The sequence below is a fragment of the Podarcis bocagei genome, assembly GCF_964188305.1.
Source record: "Podarcis bocagei genome assembly, chromosome: 17".
Taxonomy (NCBI): domain Eukaryota; kingdom Metazoa; phylum Chordata; class Lepidosauria; order Squamata; family Lacertidae; genus Podarcis; species Podarcis bocagei.
Genome location: NC_138143.1, coordinates 20,247,398 through 20,265,678, shown reverse-complemented (window position 1 = coordinate 20,265,678; position 18,281 = coordinate 20,247,398). Strand labels below are relative to the sequence as shown.

The 18,281-nt window shown below is 44.2% G+C and overlaps 1 protein-coding gene across 1 annotated transcript in view; it reads right to left on the bottom strand.

Moving 5' to 3' along the window:
- Nucleotides 1-349: 349 nt before the first annotated feature.
- Nucleotides 350-18,281, bottom strand: part of MUSK (muscle associated receptor tyrosine kinase) — a 64,977-nt gene continuing 47,045 nt past the window's right edge. Inside the window, exons 11-17 of the mRNA XM_081175951.1 lie at nucleotides 16,717-16,740; nucleotides 15,434-15,522; nucleotides 14,928-15,087; nucleotides 12,343-12,532; nucleotides 7,958-8,149; nucleotides 4,657-4,805; nucleotides 350-1,710 (exon numbers count right to left, since the gene is read on the bottom strand). Of these exons, the coding sequence (XP_081032077.1) occupies nucleotides 1,028-1,710; nucleotides 4,657-4,805; nucleotides 7,958-8,149; nucleotides 12,343-12,532; nucleotides 14,928-15,087; nucleotides 15,434-15,522; nucleotides 16,717-16,740 (1,487 nt within the window). The 3' untranslated portion in view covers nucleotides 350-1,027. The remainder of the gene's footprint in view (nucleotides 1,711-4,656; nucleotides 4,806-7,957; nucleotides 8,150-12,342; nucleotides 12,533-14,927; nucleotides 15,088-15,433; nucleotides 15,523-16,716; nucleotides 16,741-18,281) is intronic.

Genomic DNA, 18,281 nt, shown 5'->3' with positions numbered 1-18,281 from the left:
TGTTGGTCTGCCATAGTCAAAATAAAAAAATTCCTTCCAGTAGCACCTTAAAGACCAACTAAGTTAGTTCTTGGTATGAGCTTTCGTGTGCATGCACACTTCTTCAGATACACTGAAACAACTTCTGTTTCAGTGTATCTGAAGAAGTGTGCATGCACACGAAAGCTCATACCAAGAACTAACTTAGTTGGTCTTTAAGGTGCTACTGGAAGGAATTTTTTTATTTTGACATCTAAAATGGTCTCTCGTGGAACAGGGTGTATACAAGGAATTGATTTCTCCATTCTTAAATTCAGTTCTCCATATTTCTGCAGCAAATTTGCGATTAAAAACAACAACAACCCTCGCATCAGTGCGAATTTCTTCTAATAAACACATTTTGGAAGCAATTTTCCAATAAAATACATACAAGATGAAATCCTGTACTCTTGCCTGCCTGATCAGATTGAGCAATGTTGTCACTCAGGATAAATCAAGACATGAGATATAGACACATGTTCAAAATCACCTGTGAAGAACTTCCTGCTCTGGAAGGAGTTGGGTTTTTGGAATTGTTCTGAATGCTCCTGCTATAATATCCAACATGCCCCCCCCAAAAAAACTCTTCATTTCCTCTTTCAATTGATTGTATTTGAAATTCTGCTGCTGCTTTTAGCTTATTCTCTCATCTTGTTTTAGTAGTAGTGGATTTTATTTTTGAACGTCGTGGTTTTTGGCATAACAGAAAGTCGTGATAAAAAAAAAGTTTTAAAAGAAAACGGAAAACAAAAATGACATTTCAAGAATAGTGTCCTTGCTGGTTATTTTCAAAATACACTTGTGACGCTTCCTGAAGTTGCGGCCTTCACTCAAGTCAACAACCACACTTGCTTCAGTTTCCTATTGGGAATGTTGCCTAAGCAGCAACTACAAAGACTGTGCTGGCACAATTGATCCTGCTGATATATTGAGGTCCAGACTCCTTCTTTCACCCAAGCTTAGTCATTCAAAAGAGGAGGCCATGAAAAGCTGCCCTTGGTCGCACAGCTCATGCATGATCAGCTGCCACTGCTCTCTCATACATGCGCTCCAGAATGCGATAGATGCTCGCAAAGCTCGGCCTGTCAGAAGGGAGCTTGCTCCAACACAGGCGCATGAGGTTGTACAACTCCAGAGGGCAGTTATCTGGGCAAGAGAGGACATTTCCGTCTCTCACGTAATAGATGACTTCCTCGTGAGCCATCCCATAATAGGGCTGCAGGCCAAAGGCAAAGATCTCCCACAGGACCACACCGTAGGCCCAGACGTCAGACTCAGTCGTATAGCGATTGTAGAAGATGGACTCGGGGGGCATCCATCGTATGGGAATGGCGTCGTTCTCGTTGGCTTTGTAATAGTCTGCCGAGTACATATTCCTGGAGAGACCAAAGTCTGCAATTTTGACCACCATGTTTTCTCCCACCAAACAGTTCCTGGTGGCCAAGTCGCGGTGCACAAACTTGCGTTCCGAGAGGTAGGCCATGCCAGCTGCCACCTGTTTGGCAATGCAGAGCTGGTCGGTGCACGAGAGACCAGGCACGCTGGGGCTCGAGGGCCTGATCCGCATGTCAAGGTTATTGTTGCTTAGGCTACAGAGGTTGCGTGGCGATCGGTTGCGCAGGTATTCGTTGAGGTCCCCAAAGGCCATGTATTCAAAAAGTAGGCACATGGGCTTTCCAACAGCACACACCCCTGAAATCAAGGATAGACATGCAATAAATATTTGCTTGCTTGCAGGCCAACAAGTTTGTCGGCAATAGCAATGTGCTATTTAATGTGCCATGATGTGCAGGCATTTAAATAATAACAATCTTATAGGTTCTTTTCCCCCCTACAGAGGATGTCCAGCAGTTAGCTATTTAAGAAAGGAAGTCCATAAAATGCTTCCTCAACTGGTTAATTGGAATTGCAACTTGGTATTGCAACTACCAACACTCAAACTCTGGGTTTTAGGAGTTTTATTGCTTCTGTTGTTAACAAGATCAACGATAACTCATGTTATGATACTGAGTTGCTGGAAGGGCAAGTTGCGTCCTACAAAGCCACTGCATGGCTCAATAAATGTGTTAGCGTTGTGTGAATAACCATGGCACCAATGTATGTACTAATTGTGTTAGGACCATTGCTGGGAAGAGAATCACCAGTCCCTTCCTGCCTGGGCCCTCTCAAATGTGCAGCCTTGCTCACAACACTCTTCCCTGGTTGTTGTTTTTCCTCTGAAGGCTGTGCATGAATGCTCTTCGGCACTGACAATTCCCAAAATTACAAATACATAAGGAATGCTAAAGCTGTAACAAAACTATGCCTGCTCCTTCCTATTACATGGAGGTCGAGCCCTAGAGGTCCTGAATTTGCTAACATGTGCAAAGAAACGAGCGAGAAAGCAAAACAGAATTGTAGAAAGGCCCGGCGCTTGAAGCACAGAAACACAACATGTAAAATACAATGTCTCACCATAACACACCCCCCCCCAAAAAAGGAAGCAATTGATTCATTTCATCTGGAAGATTAATGTTTAGGACCCAAAGGGTCTGTGCACCTTGGTGAGAGCCGTACATAAAGTAGGGGTATATACTGCTCTTTTGGTTTCTATTGCCAAACAGCCTAACCACTGTTCTGTTTTAAAAGCGGCTTGCCTCTTTCGTACAATAGGTGCTCCTGCTAACAGATCTCTGGCTACATTTATGGTTTTCTCCCACATGTCCAAATATCTTGTTTTAATGCCAGCTAATAGCTGTTCAGGATTTTTACAGATTTCAGCTGCTGGAGCATTAACCACTGGAATGAGCTAAATGATTACATTGTGCAATTTTGAAATATGAATTGCTGAAGTATACAGCCTTACACAGCTCGTATTAAACCTAAAAATTGGAGTATGAAAAGTGAACAAAGAGTGCAAGTACATTTAAGCCTCTGATGTCCTGGTGGACATTTCTGTCCCATTTAGTCACTGAGGCTGAATTTTCACTCCTTCTCGCCATTGGGGGCACAGGGGACGGGACGGACACAGACATTTCACATTTCCAAAACAGCTGGTCTAGGCTAAAAGAGAAGTGTGCACGTAAAAGGGTTCTCGGGTCAAGTGATGTTCAACAGTCCCACACCCCCGCAACATGAAACTGATGGATTCCTTTGGCCTTTCCTAATTTATCCAGCATGGTGATAATAAACAAAGGGATCTCTCCAACTGAGTGTCCACTTCCTGTTTCCCCTTTCTCCTGCTGAAATGTACACAGTCGCTTTGGCCTGAGGAACTAACTTCAAACCCCTCTGTAACACCTCCCCCCCCCAAAAAAAACCAAAAAAAACTTCTGGCTTGACAATATTTCTAGCAAAATAAACCTTGTTTGGATTGATTACTAGAACCAGTCATATTCATTTGGAGAGATTTGCAGCTGACCAGCCCAATGACCTATGATGTTGACGGGGAGAAAGGAGGCATAGCATGATAACATCAAATCATGCATTGTGTTACTCTAGGCATTATCAGAAAGAAGGAGAGGCAGCTCTGCTTTTGCAAAGGATTCTGGGAGAACACTCAGTTCACACACAGACAGATAGATCAAGGACTTCCGCTTAACATGGCGACAGGTTAGGCAGTTGGCTCTGGAGCTCTGCAGATAGCACAATTTTAATTGAGTTTCAATGAGTTTTAACCTCTTTTAAACCAATAGCTCAGTTGGTTAGAGCGTGGTGCTGATAATGCCAAGGTTGCAGGTTCGATTCCCTTATGGGACAACTGCATATTCCTGCATTGCAGGGGGTTGAACTACATGCTTCTCAGGGTCCCTTCCAACTCAATGATTCTATGAATTAATTTATCAGTTTCACACACGGAGCCAGATGCGTCAGAGGCCTGGGTTGCACAACGCTGTTTTGTTCTTGGCTATGGCATGCAGTTGATGAGATAAAAGATAAAAAGGTAAAGGAACCCTGGATGGTTAAGTCCAGTCAAAGGCGACTAGGGGTGCAGCACTCATCTCACTTTTCAGGCCAAGGGAGCCAGCGTTTGTCCGCAGACAGCTTTCCGGGTCATGTGGCCAGCAGGACTAAACTGCTTCTGGTGCTACGGGACACCGTGATGGAAACCAGAGCGCATGGAAACGCCGTTTACCTTCCTGCCACAGTGGTACCTAGTTATCTACTCGCACTGGTGTGCTTTCGAACTGCTAGGTTGGCAGGAGCTGGGACAGAGCAATGGGAGCTCATCCTGTCACCAGGATTCAAACTGCCAACCTTCTGATTGGCAAGCCCAAGAGGCTCAGTGGTCTAGAACACAGCACCACCCACGTCCTGCAGTTGATGAAGAGAGTCCTTAGCCATGAGTTCCAGTTCGGGTGAAAAACTAAGTCAAACCTTAGCTTAGTTAGAAAGGAACACAGAAGAGCAAAATGGCAGTCTTGGTAAGCCGCAGTTTGGCTCCCTGTGTCACCTGAACCAAGTCAGAAGCAGCACAAGAGACCAGACTCCATGTTCTGCTGCTTTGGGTATGGCAACTGCTTCCTCAATATGTCACCCAAGATGGCTGCCTAGTCTGCCTGCATCTTTGAGCCAGTGCTGTGGGACAAGCAGGGGTTCCATAACAATAATAAATGCATATTGATGGTTTTAAGAAGAAGAAGATGTCAGGTTTGGTACCTAAAAGTTTCACAATGTTTGGATTATCAAATTCAGCCATGAGGGCCGCCTCTCTCTGGAAGTCTGCCTGCATGTCCGCCGAGGCTTCTTCTTTGAGCATCTTCACAGCCACCATCGTGAATGGCTCGTAAGGAAGCAGTCCAGGAGCCCTAAGAGAGGAGGAGAACAAAAAGGAACGAGGCAGAGAGAAAAGTCATGTGCAGCTGCAGAAAATGAGAGCATCCCTTTTGCCATGCATTTTCAGAGAGCAAAACGTGCACCCACATGAAAAATACATATTACATATAAAATATGTATTGTATTATATTGTATTGTATTGTATTGTATTGTATTGTATTGTATTGTATTATATATAAAAATACATATTTTTCATGCAAAAGATGCGTACAAAATGCATCAGTTACTGGTGATTACACAGAAAAGTATTTAGAAGTGTGTGTTATAAATAAAAGTGCAGGTTTTATGGAAGACATGCTCACAAAATGTGTACAAATGCTTGCCATAATGGCATACAATGGGAGAGAAAGGGAGAGAAAGAATTCAGGATTGTGTGACAGTGAAACCAGAATGGGATGGAATGAGCTGCTCAGCTGATATCTAGGATCTTGCCCGTCCCGTCGTGGTGTGACATTCTTTGTCCCCGACAGCAGAGAGCAGCATCTCCCATATATAACCTAAGGAATAACTTGCTGGCTGGTGACGCCATTCACTTTTCTCTCTCACTGCCTCATAAACACCAATTGTTCATCTAGCTCTGAGGACTTTGTGTGTCAGCTGCTGGCTATTGTACATAACTCTCTCTGCCTCTGCCTCCCTTTGATGTCCACAGGTGGCAACCGCAGAGGTACAGGTATGAATAGAAGGAGGCACCCATCTCCTTTCTGAACCAGGGTCATCGCTTGCAGCGCTGTTTCCATTCTACTGCAGTTCAGCTTCTGACGATAACTACATTATTTCGCTTGCTGCGGTGCTGCAGCAGATAATGTACAGGCAACCCCCCATTTACACACATTCAATACGTGTGTGACTGCGCACATGCCCATCGTGCCAAACCTGGAAGTAAAAAGGTCAGGAAAATGTCACAAAAGGGGGCGGAATGGGGCAGGGCAGCGGAGGGGCAGAACGGGGTGTTTGCAGACTTTTCCAATGGTGTTTCAAATATGTCCGTTTGCCCCTTTTGGGGTGGGTGGTTTTGTGGGAGGGCCCCAGGCCTCCATTGTGAGATGGCATATCGCCGGCCGGATCATCCTCCTGCTGCCAAATCAGCCCATAGCGGCAGGATTTGGAGATCGTCCCCTGGGTGCGAGACCAACTGCCCAATAGCGGCGCTTGGCACTGCAACCAGGGCCAGGATAAATTCCCGGCCTGCCAAACCTTCAGCCTCCTTTGTGCCATGTTGGTTCTGTGGCAGCAACAAGGATGCTCACTTGTTAACCTACCAGTGGCAGCAGGTTCCTGCACCCTTGCAGTCCCCATCACAAGACAGTTGGGCCACAAGTGAAGGGGTTTATACCATGGAACTGGTGCCAGAACGGGCACTGTGCCTGCTCCTCTGCTGCTTGCCTAACCACCATCCGAGGTGTGGGATGTAATCCACTGGGAGCAGTCAAATACAACATTCCTTGTTTTCCTAGAATGGACATGCAAGGGGATGTTGGTCCAGCCAGTCGAAAATTCCTATTCCTCCTGGGCTGGAGCATCCTTCCCTTGCATGAGACTAGAGGTGGGCGTGACCTTACCTGTCCAGGTAACAAAAGGATGAGTCATGCAGCACTCTCTCCCTTCTCGCTTTTTCTCTCTCTTCTTTGTTGGACCAGCTTTTTAGCTACGAGTGCTCTGCTAGCTAGCAGAAGCACTGGGACTATTCCCCATATGGGGTAGATCCACATGTACATATTTGTAACTAAGTCTGCCTTCAGGAATCCAACTGTGAACTGATGTGAGTAAACTTCTTTTATTGACTTTAAATAAGATTGTTGTGTCTTTATTCTTTTAAGAGGGGTTAAAGGGAACTTACCAGGAATGCACAATTCAGTCTTAAAGGTAAAGGGACCCCTGACCGTTAGGTCTAGTCGCGGATGACTCTGGGGTTGCGGCGCTCATCTTGCTTTACTGGCCGAGGGAGCTGGCGTACAGCTTCTGGGTCATGTGGCCAGCATGACTAAGCCGCTTCTGGTGAACCAGAGCTGTGCACGGAAACGCCATTTACCTTCCCACCGGAGTGGTACCTATTTATCTACTTTGATGTGCTTTCGAACTGCTAGGTTGGCAGGAGCAGGGACCGAGCAACGGGAGCTCACCACATTGTGGGGATTCGAACCGCTGACCTTCTGATTGGCAAGCCCTAGGCTCTGTGGTTTAGACCACAGCACCACCCGTGTCCCTCCTAATTCAATCTTAGACAGACTGAATTGTTTAATAGTGAGAGGCTTACACAAGCCTGCAACCAGCTATCTGCTGTATATGTAAGAAAGGGGAATGTGCCACATAAAGAAACTTGCTAGCGCAAGTTAGGAAGGATATTAATAAACAATATATCCTCTCCTGCCACCCTGAATATTCCCACATGAGGCTCAGGAGCCCTGCTTAGAAATCCCTTTCCCATGTCCTAGCATGATCTGAGTGTATCTGGCCTCAAGATGGGGCTCAGAAGGAGATGGGAAGGGAAACTGACAGCCTCAGAGTGGCACCTGCACTCCCTCTTGCCTTAATAAACCCCCCTTTATTCAGCTGAGATTATTTATGTCTGAGCTGGCCCATGGCCACGCCTATGGGGATGCCATCTCCGTGCTGTCCCTATGTATGGCATTATATAGAAGGAGATGCCTGCCTGGGGAGATGTAGCAGCCATCCCCAAGCCAACTTGCCCAGCTGTTGCTGAAACGTCAGGGTGTTTTACTACCCAGTAGCTATAGGAAGTCCCAGTCTCCAAAGCAAACTTCCAGTTCTCGCGTCGCCCGCTCCGGACATGTGGCAGTGTGACAGCTGCAGTGTGGATACAGTAAATGTCACATCATTGTCAAATGCCTGAGAATGGCCTTCTGCCCATCTGAAAACAAATCTTCCAGGAGAGCAACACAGCTGCAAGGCTGGCCCATGTGGTTTGGCAACCACGAGCATCACCGTTTTCTGCACATGCCTCAGCTCAAGTTAAGTGCCTTTTTGATCTCTGCCTTTGGGGGCAATGGCCATTCTTTGCTTAGCTAATTCTTCGAAACATAGAGAAACGAAGACAGAAAACGTGTCTAACATTGGGGTTCATGTAAACAGAAACGACCAGAGATGACAGCTGGTCATTTACCTTGCTTGGAAGACCCGGCCAAAAGCGCCTTCTCCAATATCTCTCACATATTCGATATTGTTCCGTGGATACTCCAGACTGAATAACTTTGGGTTCAAGAGTAGAGGCATGCGCTGGTACATGGGATTGGGGTGCAATCTGTCCAATAAGAGCTCAGAAGGAAGTGTTGTCAGGGCTGGGGGTGCTGACTCCCTGAAACAATGGATGGAAGATTTGTTGCAAGATTACAGCAAGCATAAAGTTGATGATGATGTTGCTGTTGATATTAAGCAGTTTACCAGTAAAAAAAATAAATCAATTACACAAGTATTAAAAATAAACTTCAGTAATTGAATGCATCCACAAGTAAAAAGAAACACAAGAAACAATCCTATTAAAACATCAAAACGTAAGCATCCATAATTAAAATATGCAATAAAACAATGCCATTGAAACAGCAACAATTAAAATAGGAGACCCTTGTTGAGAGATCAAATAGCACCAGCAGGCAACTTTTCGAAACCATCAACTGTAGTAGTCAGTCTGCAGAGAGGTGTATGTGGAAATAATTAGTGCATGAAAAATATATAAAGGATGGGATATCTGTATGAAGCTATTTTTATTTCAGGAGTTGACAGGGGTACAATTTATGTAGGAAGAAGTGCCATCCCTTCCCTTTCGTCCCCAAGAACATCTGTATTCCTAGTTCTTCACACTGAGTGACAATTAAACTGGCCTATATACATAAGTCAAATGTGCCAAAAATACTTTCCCTTTACTTCAGCAAAGGGCAGCTATGTGGCCTTGAGTTGGGAAGACTGCTATAGTTATTATGAGTTATAAAAAGGTAACTACAACAACTGCTCCTAAAATACACTGCTCTATTGTAATCTAACCTTGCCCATATCCAATGCCCTTCTACATCTTACTGAGAATCTCCCCTTCCCTGAAATATTCTTTTCCCTCTGCCTAATGGTAGGGCTGGCGCGACCCCTTGACTATTCTGCTTAGCTAGCTTCTCGAGCAAATTTTTAAACCCTATTTTTACCACATTTAAGAGAATCGTTCAAGAACAAACATAGAAAATGGTTACCGGAGAAGTTCTTGCGCGAAGGCAAGATGCCTTCAGTATGTCTGTTAGACAGGTGGTAACCAAAATGGGGAGAGAAGGGTTTCAAGGTCAAGGGTCAAAATGTGCATTACGTCAGCCAATGACACGAGTCTGTTTTTAATATGAGCAATTGTTGTGACCCAGCCTCAACTAGGCATAGATAGGCCTGACTATTTCTAGTCCACAATCGTTTCGCACGTGCTGATTCATAAATCCTTTCCATCCCATTTCTGCTTCAATCTGATTTTTTTTAACAAAAAAGAAGTGCATAATGTTCACATTACCCTCTAAATGCACTTTCCCACAATAGACACAGCTCATGCATTTATCCTAAAATATCATTTTTTGTATGCGTTTTAACCCAAATACCGTATTTTTCCGTGTATAACACACCCCCATGTATAAGACAACCCCTATTTTTTGGGACCGCAACAAAGATGGGGGGGAATTGTCCAGAGTTCTTGAGCTTTTTTTTGGGGGGGGGGGGAGATCGCCAAGTGTTATAGAGATTCTTTTGGGGGGGTCACCACCACCAATCTACAGCTCTACAGCCTGCCCACCAATGCAAATCACACTCATTGCCCTGGGCACCAATCGTCTGAACGCTCGGTGGAAAAAGCCCAACTGCCCACCCCACACATCCACAGTCAATTGCAAGCACGCCTCGACACTGCCGAGGCGGCAATGTCCAATTGCCGCAACCACAGCCAATCATCACCAGCCCTTGGCACAGCAACCAATCACAAAGCCAATTGCCACTGCCTATCTCCTGCTGGCTGCTGCAACCAATCGCCTGTCATGAGAACAATGACTTGCAATGACACCTTGAGTTCATATTCACAATGGAAACAGCAAGTTTCCTGCTTGGCAGGGGGTTGGACTCGATGGCCCTTGTGGTCTCTTCCAACTCTATGATTCTATGATTCTATGATTCTAAGTGCTCTACTTGGCACAGAAACACTTGCACTATTCAGGAGTGGGGAACCTCAGGGTTCAGGGCCACATGTGGCTCCCCAGGCCTCTCTCTTTTTAAAAAAATAATCTTTTTATTAGCAATTTCAACATGACAAAATATCGAAACATATCCTATTCAGTATTTCCCCCCTTTCCCCCCACCTCCCCAACAACCCCCCTGAGTTTTCCCTCAGCTCCTCTGATTTCTCCACACATATTATTCTTTGCATATTGTAAAATTGTATAAACCTTTATATTATCCTTTTACTATGTTAACAATCAATAAATTTGTGTATGTTTATTCAAAACCAGCCAAGGAGTCCAGTTCATTTTGTTGTCTTTTTAAGTAATTTGTAAAAAGTTCCCATTCTTCTTTGAAGTCATAGTTGTCCTTATCTCTCAATTTGTATGTCAGTTTAGCCAGTTCTGCATAGTTCATCAATTTCTCTTGCCACTGTTCTTTTGTCGGGATTTCTTCATTCTTCCATTCTTGTGCTATCAAGACTCTTGCCGCTGTTGTAGTGTACATAAATAAATTCTTTATTTTCCTTGGCAGGTCTTGTCCTACAATCTCTAACAAAAATGCTTCTTCTTTTTTACAAATGTCATTTTAAATATTTTCTTCAATTCATTATATATCATTTCCCAAAATTTTTAAACTTCTCTACATTCCCACCATATGTGATTAAAAAGTCCCTTCTTTTTCTTTACATTTCCAACATGTATTTGACCTGGCTCCCAGGCCTCTTTATCTGGCCCTCGGGACCCTCTTTAGACCCCACCGCCTCCTTGATCCTGTCCACACACCCTCCAGATCTTTTGTCTGGGCTTGAACACTTCTTGCTCCCTGGAATGCTCCTCACTTCCTGCATGGACAGATGTTGCTCTGACGTTTGCATAGTTGGACTGTAATCTCTTCTGCAAAGGCAAGAGTTGCACCCATCGCCCAGCCTACCACTAGGATGCCAGAAGGCTGCTCCCTAGGCAAGGCAGCTTTTGGGTTGAAATGAGTCCCTCACCTCTGCTCTACTACAAGAACTATTAGTCCAACTGGGACTTCTTCATCCTCCCCCCCCCCAGTTATATTTTATTAAATTTTCAAAAAAATCACATGGACGCTCCAATAAATAATAATTTTTTCGTTTGTTTTGTCTACTTCCTGCCTCGTTTTCCATACTGTTTTTTATTTCTCCCCCTTGCTGCACCCTATCTTCTCTCTCTCTTATGCCATAATAACAATACAATAATCTCTCATTTCTTCTGTTGCTCATAGATCAAATCCTGCATGCAAATTCGTCGTGCTATAGTATTTCTTTAAATAATTTGAAAAGGGCTTCCATTCTTCCACAAAACAATCCTCATTAGGTTCTCTCAATTTAACTGAAAATTCCACTTAATCCATCACTCTGTTTATCCATTCTTCTTTGGTGGGAACTTCTCCATTTTTCTACATGCAGAATCCTAAGCGCTGTCATTACATTAGACCAAGTGGAACTTCTGATTAAATATGATTATGACTGTCCTTCTGCTGAACAAACCACACACAACGTTGGTGAGCCAAAGTCTTCTTTGCCGCCCTTGCTCCTAATTATTTTCCCCGGCGATGGAAGAGAAGTACCCCTCCTTTGTATTAAAATAAATCAGCGCTGCAGTTTCAACTGTAAGCACCATTTCAAAGCTGAAATTAATGGAATGAAGCGCTCTCAAATGAAATCAAATATCCTTTATTAGGCATAGCAAACCACACATTATCAAACAGACACTGTATACAAATTATGCAAAATACAAGCTCAACATAACAAGGTTTGTCCCAGTCAGATCTTTAACTCCAAAGAAAATCAATTTGCATAAATAATACAATACAACCACTAAATCTCTTTATAATGGCCCAGTCTTTCTACATGGACAGCACTCAAAAATTCAACCACTATTAAAGTAATTTGATCATTACTGTCCGAAAGCAGGTTCTGAACCGTTGGTAGCGTAGAAGTCAGCCTATTGAGTTGTAAGGCCTCTAATAATTGTCTTCTGGCATAAATGCCAAAATCACAAGAAAAGAAAATATGCTCCAAAGTATCAGGTTCCTGTTTATTACATTTGCAGAGACGCTCTGATTCTGGGAGAGCTAAATATCTCCCTCTCACTATCATGGAGGGAAACATATTAAATCTGGCTAACATAAACAGCCTGCACAATTCATGATTCGTGAAGCGCTCTCTCTCTCTCTCTCTCTCTCTCTCTCTCTCTCTCTCTCTCTCTCTCTCCCCCCCCCCCCCCGGAGTTCTACTTAAAGGCATCTCTCTCTGAAGGAGGCTGCAACCAGGGAAGCCCCAGATCTTACCTTGTTTTGATTTTCAGCTGCTTGCGCCTCCGGCAACAAATAAGAGCCAGGATCACAAGGATGATCAGCATCGCAAAACTGGAGATGATGGAGATAATGACAGTCATAGAGTATGTTGGGGAAGAAGAGGGGGCGAAGGGGAAACGTGGAGGAGCCGCAGTCAACTTCGTCGTTTCCTGGGTCAAAGATGCTGAAAGGGAAACAGGGAATTTGAGAGTGCTTGCTTGCCATTTATTTATTTGATAAATGTTAACTTAGCACAGTGGGACACAGGTAGCGCTGTGGGTTAAACAACAGAGCCTAGGACTTGCCGATCAGAAGGTTGGCAGTTCGAATCCCCATGATGGGGTGAGCTCCTGTTGCTCAGTCCCAGCTCCTGCCAACCTAGCAGTTCGAAAGCACATCAAAGTGCAAGTAGATAAATAGGCGGGAAGGTAAACGGTGTTTCCATGCGCTGCTCTGGTTTGCCAGAAGCGGCTTAGTCATGCTGGCCACATGAACCGGAAACTGTACACCGGCACCCTCAGCCAGTAAAGCGAGATGAGCGCCGCAACCCCAGAGTCAGCCACGACTGGACCTAATGGTCAGGGGTCCCTTTACCTTTACCTTTAAGTTAGCACAGACATAGCTTTTATACATGTATTCTATCAATGAGGAGACCCCTATTCCCATCAAAGAGTGACAATTCCCAGGGTGGTTTAATGGTTAATTCCTCTTCTCAGGGAACCCTGCATACAGACCCTCCAAGTGTCCCTATTTCCCAGGGACAGTCCCGGATTTACAGGAGCCGTCCCAATTTCTGATTCAATCCTGGAATGTCCCGCTTTTCCTTAGGGCGTCCCTATTTTCACTGGAGAAATGTTGGAGGGTATAGAGTTTAGCAACCCTTGAGCCAAGGAGATAAGTAACTATACCACCTTTAGAAGATATCTGAAGTCAGCCCTGTATAGGGAAGGTTTTTTAAATGTATTATTATGGCCACCTCATGAGAAGAGAAGACTCTCTGGAAAAGACCCTGATGTTGGGGAAGATGGAGGGCACAAGGAGAAGGGAACGACAGAGGACGAGATGATTGGACAGTGTTCTCAAAGCTACCAGCATGAGTTTGACCAAACTGTGGGAGGCAGTGGAAGACAGGAGTGCCTGGCATGCTCTGGTCCATGGGGTCACGAAGAGTTGGACACGACTAAACGACTAAACAACAAAATGTTTTTATATATGTTGGAAGCCACCCAGAGTGGCTGGGGCAACCCAGCTGGATGGGCGGGGTATAAATAATAAAATTATTCTCATTATGGAATAGGACATCCCTATTTCCATCAGAGAAATGTTGGAGGGTGTGTTTATAGTGCAGATGGGTCCTATTTCTTGTGTATATGATTTTTATTAAATTTGCTGTTTTAAAATTTAAAATATTTATTTAAACATCCTTAAAATATCAATGACTTCCTTTCTTCTCTTTCCAGGTTCATTTTGCATACCCTAAATCCCTACATATTTTACAAAAGCTAAACCATTCAGTATTTCATTATTGCATCCATCAAAACTTATTTACACTGTTGAATTTATCTTAATGCTGCCAAAGTTTTCAGGTATACACAATCCCCCCCCCATATATTCAATAAACGTTTTCCAATCTTCTCTAATGATGGGGCCTATTTCTCATTGAACAGTGTGATTATATATATATATATATATATATATATATATATATATATATATGGAATCGTGAATTAGCAAGAAGGCTAGAAATGTAATAGATAAGAGACTATAATCTGCTAAACCCTATAATCTTTCTAAATCTTGAGCAGTTTCTCCTTTACGGTATCTTTTCTTGCAAACTAAAATGTTGCAGTGTGTAAATGTTAATGTTCAGGGTCCCAGAAACTACACACCATTCCATTCTTAAAAAAACAAAACTAAAACCCATCAGTTTTCCTGCTGCAGCTGTCATAGAATCATAAAACTGTAAAGTTGGAAGGGACCACAAGGTTCATTGAGTCAGTCAACATTCCATGGTTATTGAGCACATTGAATGCTCACTGGACCGTTTTGGGGGTTCTCCCCCACTTAGGTATTTGCCCTCTTATAGATTTTCTGTACTTCTGCAAACTCTGGAGTTCCCCTAAGCCTGCTGAGGCCTCCAGTGTGTGCATGCAGGTGGTGCAATTTTGGCGACATGAGTAACGGTGCTGACAGCCTCAACATCAGAAATAGACGGGGAGACAGATTTGTGGTTCTGCATTCCAATATCTGGCAGACTGGCTCAAAGCTATCAATAGCGCTACGCAGCTCAGATCTACGGCACCCCTGCCACATCTCTCAGCACAATTTATTGATTCAAAACAAGCCAGCTAAAACTGGACGCACCACATATTGTAGAAAAAATACGCAGTGCTAAACATTCTGAAGCAACGCATCTGCAGCTTCCGGGGCTACTGGTTTAAAGATTTCTCAACATTAAGCAGTTCAGAAATGCATTTCAATAAATAAAGAAATGAAATGAAAATGACTGGACCAATGCGTAATAAGATCAACACCCAAGCGGCACCTTTTGCTATAAACTGTACATTATGGTTTCTCACCATCTCCACAATGAGGCACGTTGCAGTATTCCCATTTCACAGATGAGTCCCTCGTGTAACACCAGGGCCGTGCATTTTCACCCCCTGGATTGCGGCAATAGTTTTCTGCATTGGACAGCTCCGGGAAAGCCAGAGGGGTTTTCCGGTGTGAATGGGGTACCTGGTGACAAGGAATAATGAAAACAAATGCTTTTTCAGAGTGAGTTAAATTCTGTTGGCATCTTGAAAAACAATAATCAAATGTCTGACGGACTGGTTGACGATGGGACCTGCTTCCATGGAAGTGATTTGTACCACTGGCTCCCAGGTATACCTCAAGTCAGTGCTATTTTTCTAGAAAAAGAGGTGCCAGAACTCACCATGAACGTCTTCCTTGTTCTCTTATAATGGCAATGGCGCCCACTTGACAGATCCCAGAACTGATGAGTTCTGGTGATTTCCAACTGGACTCTGCCTCGTCTGCTTTAAACCATCACCGCCCTCCAGCTTCAAATAAACCTTCTTACCTGTTCATTCCACTTCTGACAGGGAATCCCAGAGGTTGTGACGTTGACAGGACCCTCATAGGTTAACCCATTGCCTTTGTAACAAGTTGCTGAAGAGAAACAGAGGAAAACGGAATCGTAAAGCAAGGTGCCACATCCCACTGGGCTGAACAGAAGGCCATGCCCCTATCTCGATGCCCTCCTGATGGACAACAACTGGGCTGAACATCTTAGAATGTCCTTTTACCAGTCACTGGAAATCACAGGTAAAGGTGTGTCACGTTTCCCTTGGGAGGAGCGTCACTTGGTGATGGCTGATCGGGTTCCAGCCGGGGTAATGGATGGTGAATTTCAAGATCAACCAAGGGGCTACTGGAGTGTCCTGTCTTTGACTTATCTAGATTGGGCTGGCGTTCTTTATGTAGCTGGCCTTTTTGCTCTAAGGTTTTCCACTCCAAGGGAGTGTTACGGCTGGGTGCACCGCACGTATCCATCCTTAACGGCCCTGCCAAATGAACCACGGGCCTAGGGCAAGGACCCTCCAACAAAGAGGACATTGATTGCCCGGGGTCAGTCCAGAAATACGACAAATTTGGCAGTAGTTGTTTTCGTTCTGTGTCTTTAAAAACTCCCTTCAACTCAATATTATAGTCCTGTAAGAGGGCCCTATATTTCAGGAGCTTTTTAGGAGTAGCCGAGTCGGGAAATGTCAGCATGAGTCTGGTAAAGGTGAGTGCTTTAGTATTCAGCTCCTGCTCGCAGGGTTCCCACAGGCACAACAAGGTTGGCCACTGTGAGAAGAGGGTCTACATGGACCTTTGGCCTGATCCAGCAAAGCTCTGCTTATGTTCTGTTCCCCTGCCCGCCTGCCAAATGCCACAAATACCCATTTCAGCAGCCTCCTTATCACCCTTTAAGTCTTCGACCGCATCCAAAAATATAGCACAGAAACATGGTTGCTGGCATGGAATCAAATTTAATGCCCTACAGTCATATGAGATCTGTGGGTATAGGGCAGTACACAAATTTAATAAATATGAATATAACAAAACACCAGGCTATATAATAATTCTCATTATATTAGTGCAACACTGGGTGCTTCCACACAGCAGCTTATAAAGTGCTTGGCACTGTCGAGGCATGCACGTTTTTTTGCACCACGTCGTCATCAAAACACCATTCCCCTATTATTGTCCTGTTTCATCCCAATTTACCGTTACTGCAGAAAGTTTGATAAATTAAAAGAACAACAACAACCACAAAACATTTCCGGTAAAGTGCAGATTCCAAAGAGAGCCACTCACTTGTTATATCCTCCTTTTTAAGCTCTGAGGAAGGAAAAAGACACAAAGATGTCATCAATTTGTATCAGAAAGATTTTGAAATGTCACTGTCTGGCGGTGTTAGCACTGTCCACCCCCCCACCCCACCCGCATGCTCTGCTTAGGGGGTTGCCAGTTTCAGCAGTTTTCAGACACTTGCTACAGCTGTGCCTTCAGCTAATGCTGAAGACATTTGCAAAGTCTGATGTACATTTCCATGTCATGAAGATTTTCTGATTTCCGTGTGTCAAGCTGTTGCTAAAGGTCACGGAGCCCCTAGATTAAAGGTGGCTCAAACACATTCACATGCTACATGCTAAAATTTAGGTTATTTCACAGGAGGGTGGAGCAGGGCTAGTTTTGACAGGTTCCTGGCCCAGAAGAGTTAGCAAGCAATGCTGTTAAAGGCATTGAGATTCTGACACTCCTGCGCTTCCTGCCTGCTCTGGAGCAAAAGCAGTCTTGCTTCCCAAAGCAAACCGGGAAGGAACTCCAGGCAAGTTCTCCAGGATGGTAGCTAAGATAGCAACTCTAGAGGGGTTGCAGCATTCAGCTTCAGTTTAAAGTTTACACCCCATGAACACCTAATAAATTAGCTAAAAGGTATAAGGAGGTTCCTAAATAACTGCTGGAATAATAATAATAATAATAATAATAATAATAATAATAATACCTTTATTGTCAGTGTACAACCTGTGTACAATGAAATTAACCAAGCCTTCCTCCCCCCCCAAAAAACACCCAATCTCATTGCCCTCTGTGTGCTTGTCGCACAACACACCAACCCTGAAAGTCAGTTGCACTATATTATCTTCCGTTCAACAGCCTAACAGCCCACGGAAAGAAACTGTTTTTTAGCCTGTTGGGATGACTGACTATACTTCTATATCTCCTGCCCGAGGGTAGAAGATTAAAGAGGTGCTGGCCAGGGTGTGAATCGTCCCTGAGAATTTTTCTCGCTCTCCTAAGGCAACGATCCCTTGTGATGTCATCTAGCGGACTCAAGGGACAGCCCATGATATCATGAGCTGTGTTCCCCACCCTCTGTAGAGACTTTCTGTCCGTGGCTTTCAAGCCAACGTACCACACTGTGATACAATATGAGAGGACACTTTCTACTGTGGACCGGTAGAAGGAGGTCATCAATTGTTGTTTAACATTGTTCTTTCACAAGACCCTGAGGAAATGGAGTCTCTGTTGGGCCTTCCTAACCACCTGAGTTCTATTGTTTCTCCAAGTAAGGTCTTCACTAAGGTAAACTCCCAGAAATTTAAAGGAGGAGACTCTCTCCGCACAACTCCCCCTGATATACAACGGGGCTAGTTCCCCTCTCTTCCTCCGAAAGTCCAACACCATCTCTATTGTCATCCATATAGATGGATCCTATTTTCATATGTGGTGGACTTGTAAGAAAACAAGGACATTGCAGGGGATTATATATGATGAGGTAAACAACAACAACAACCCTGAAGCTTTTCTCTTAGGGATTATAGGGACAGAAGTCCCCCAAAAGATGATTAAGTTGTTTACATATGTTACAAGTGCAG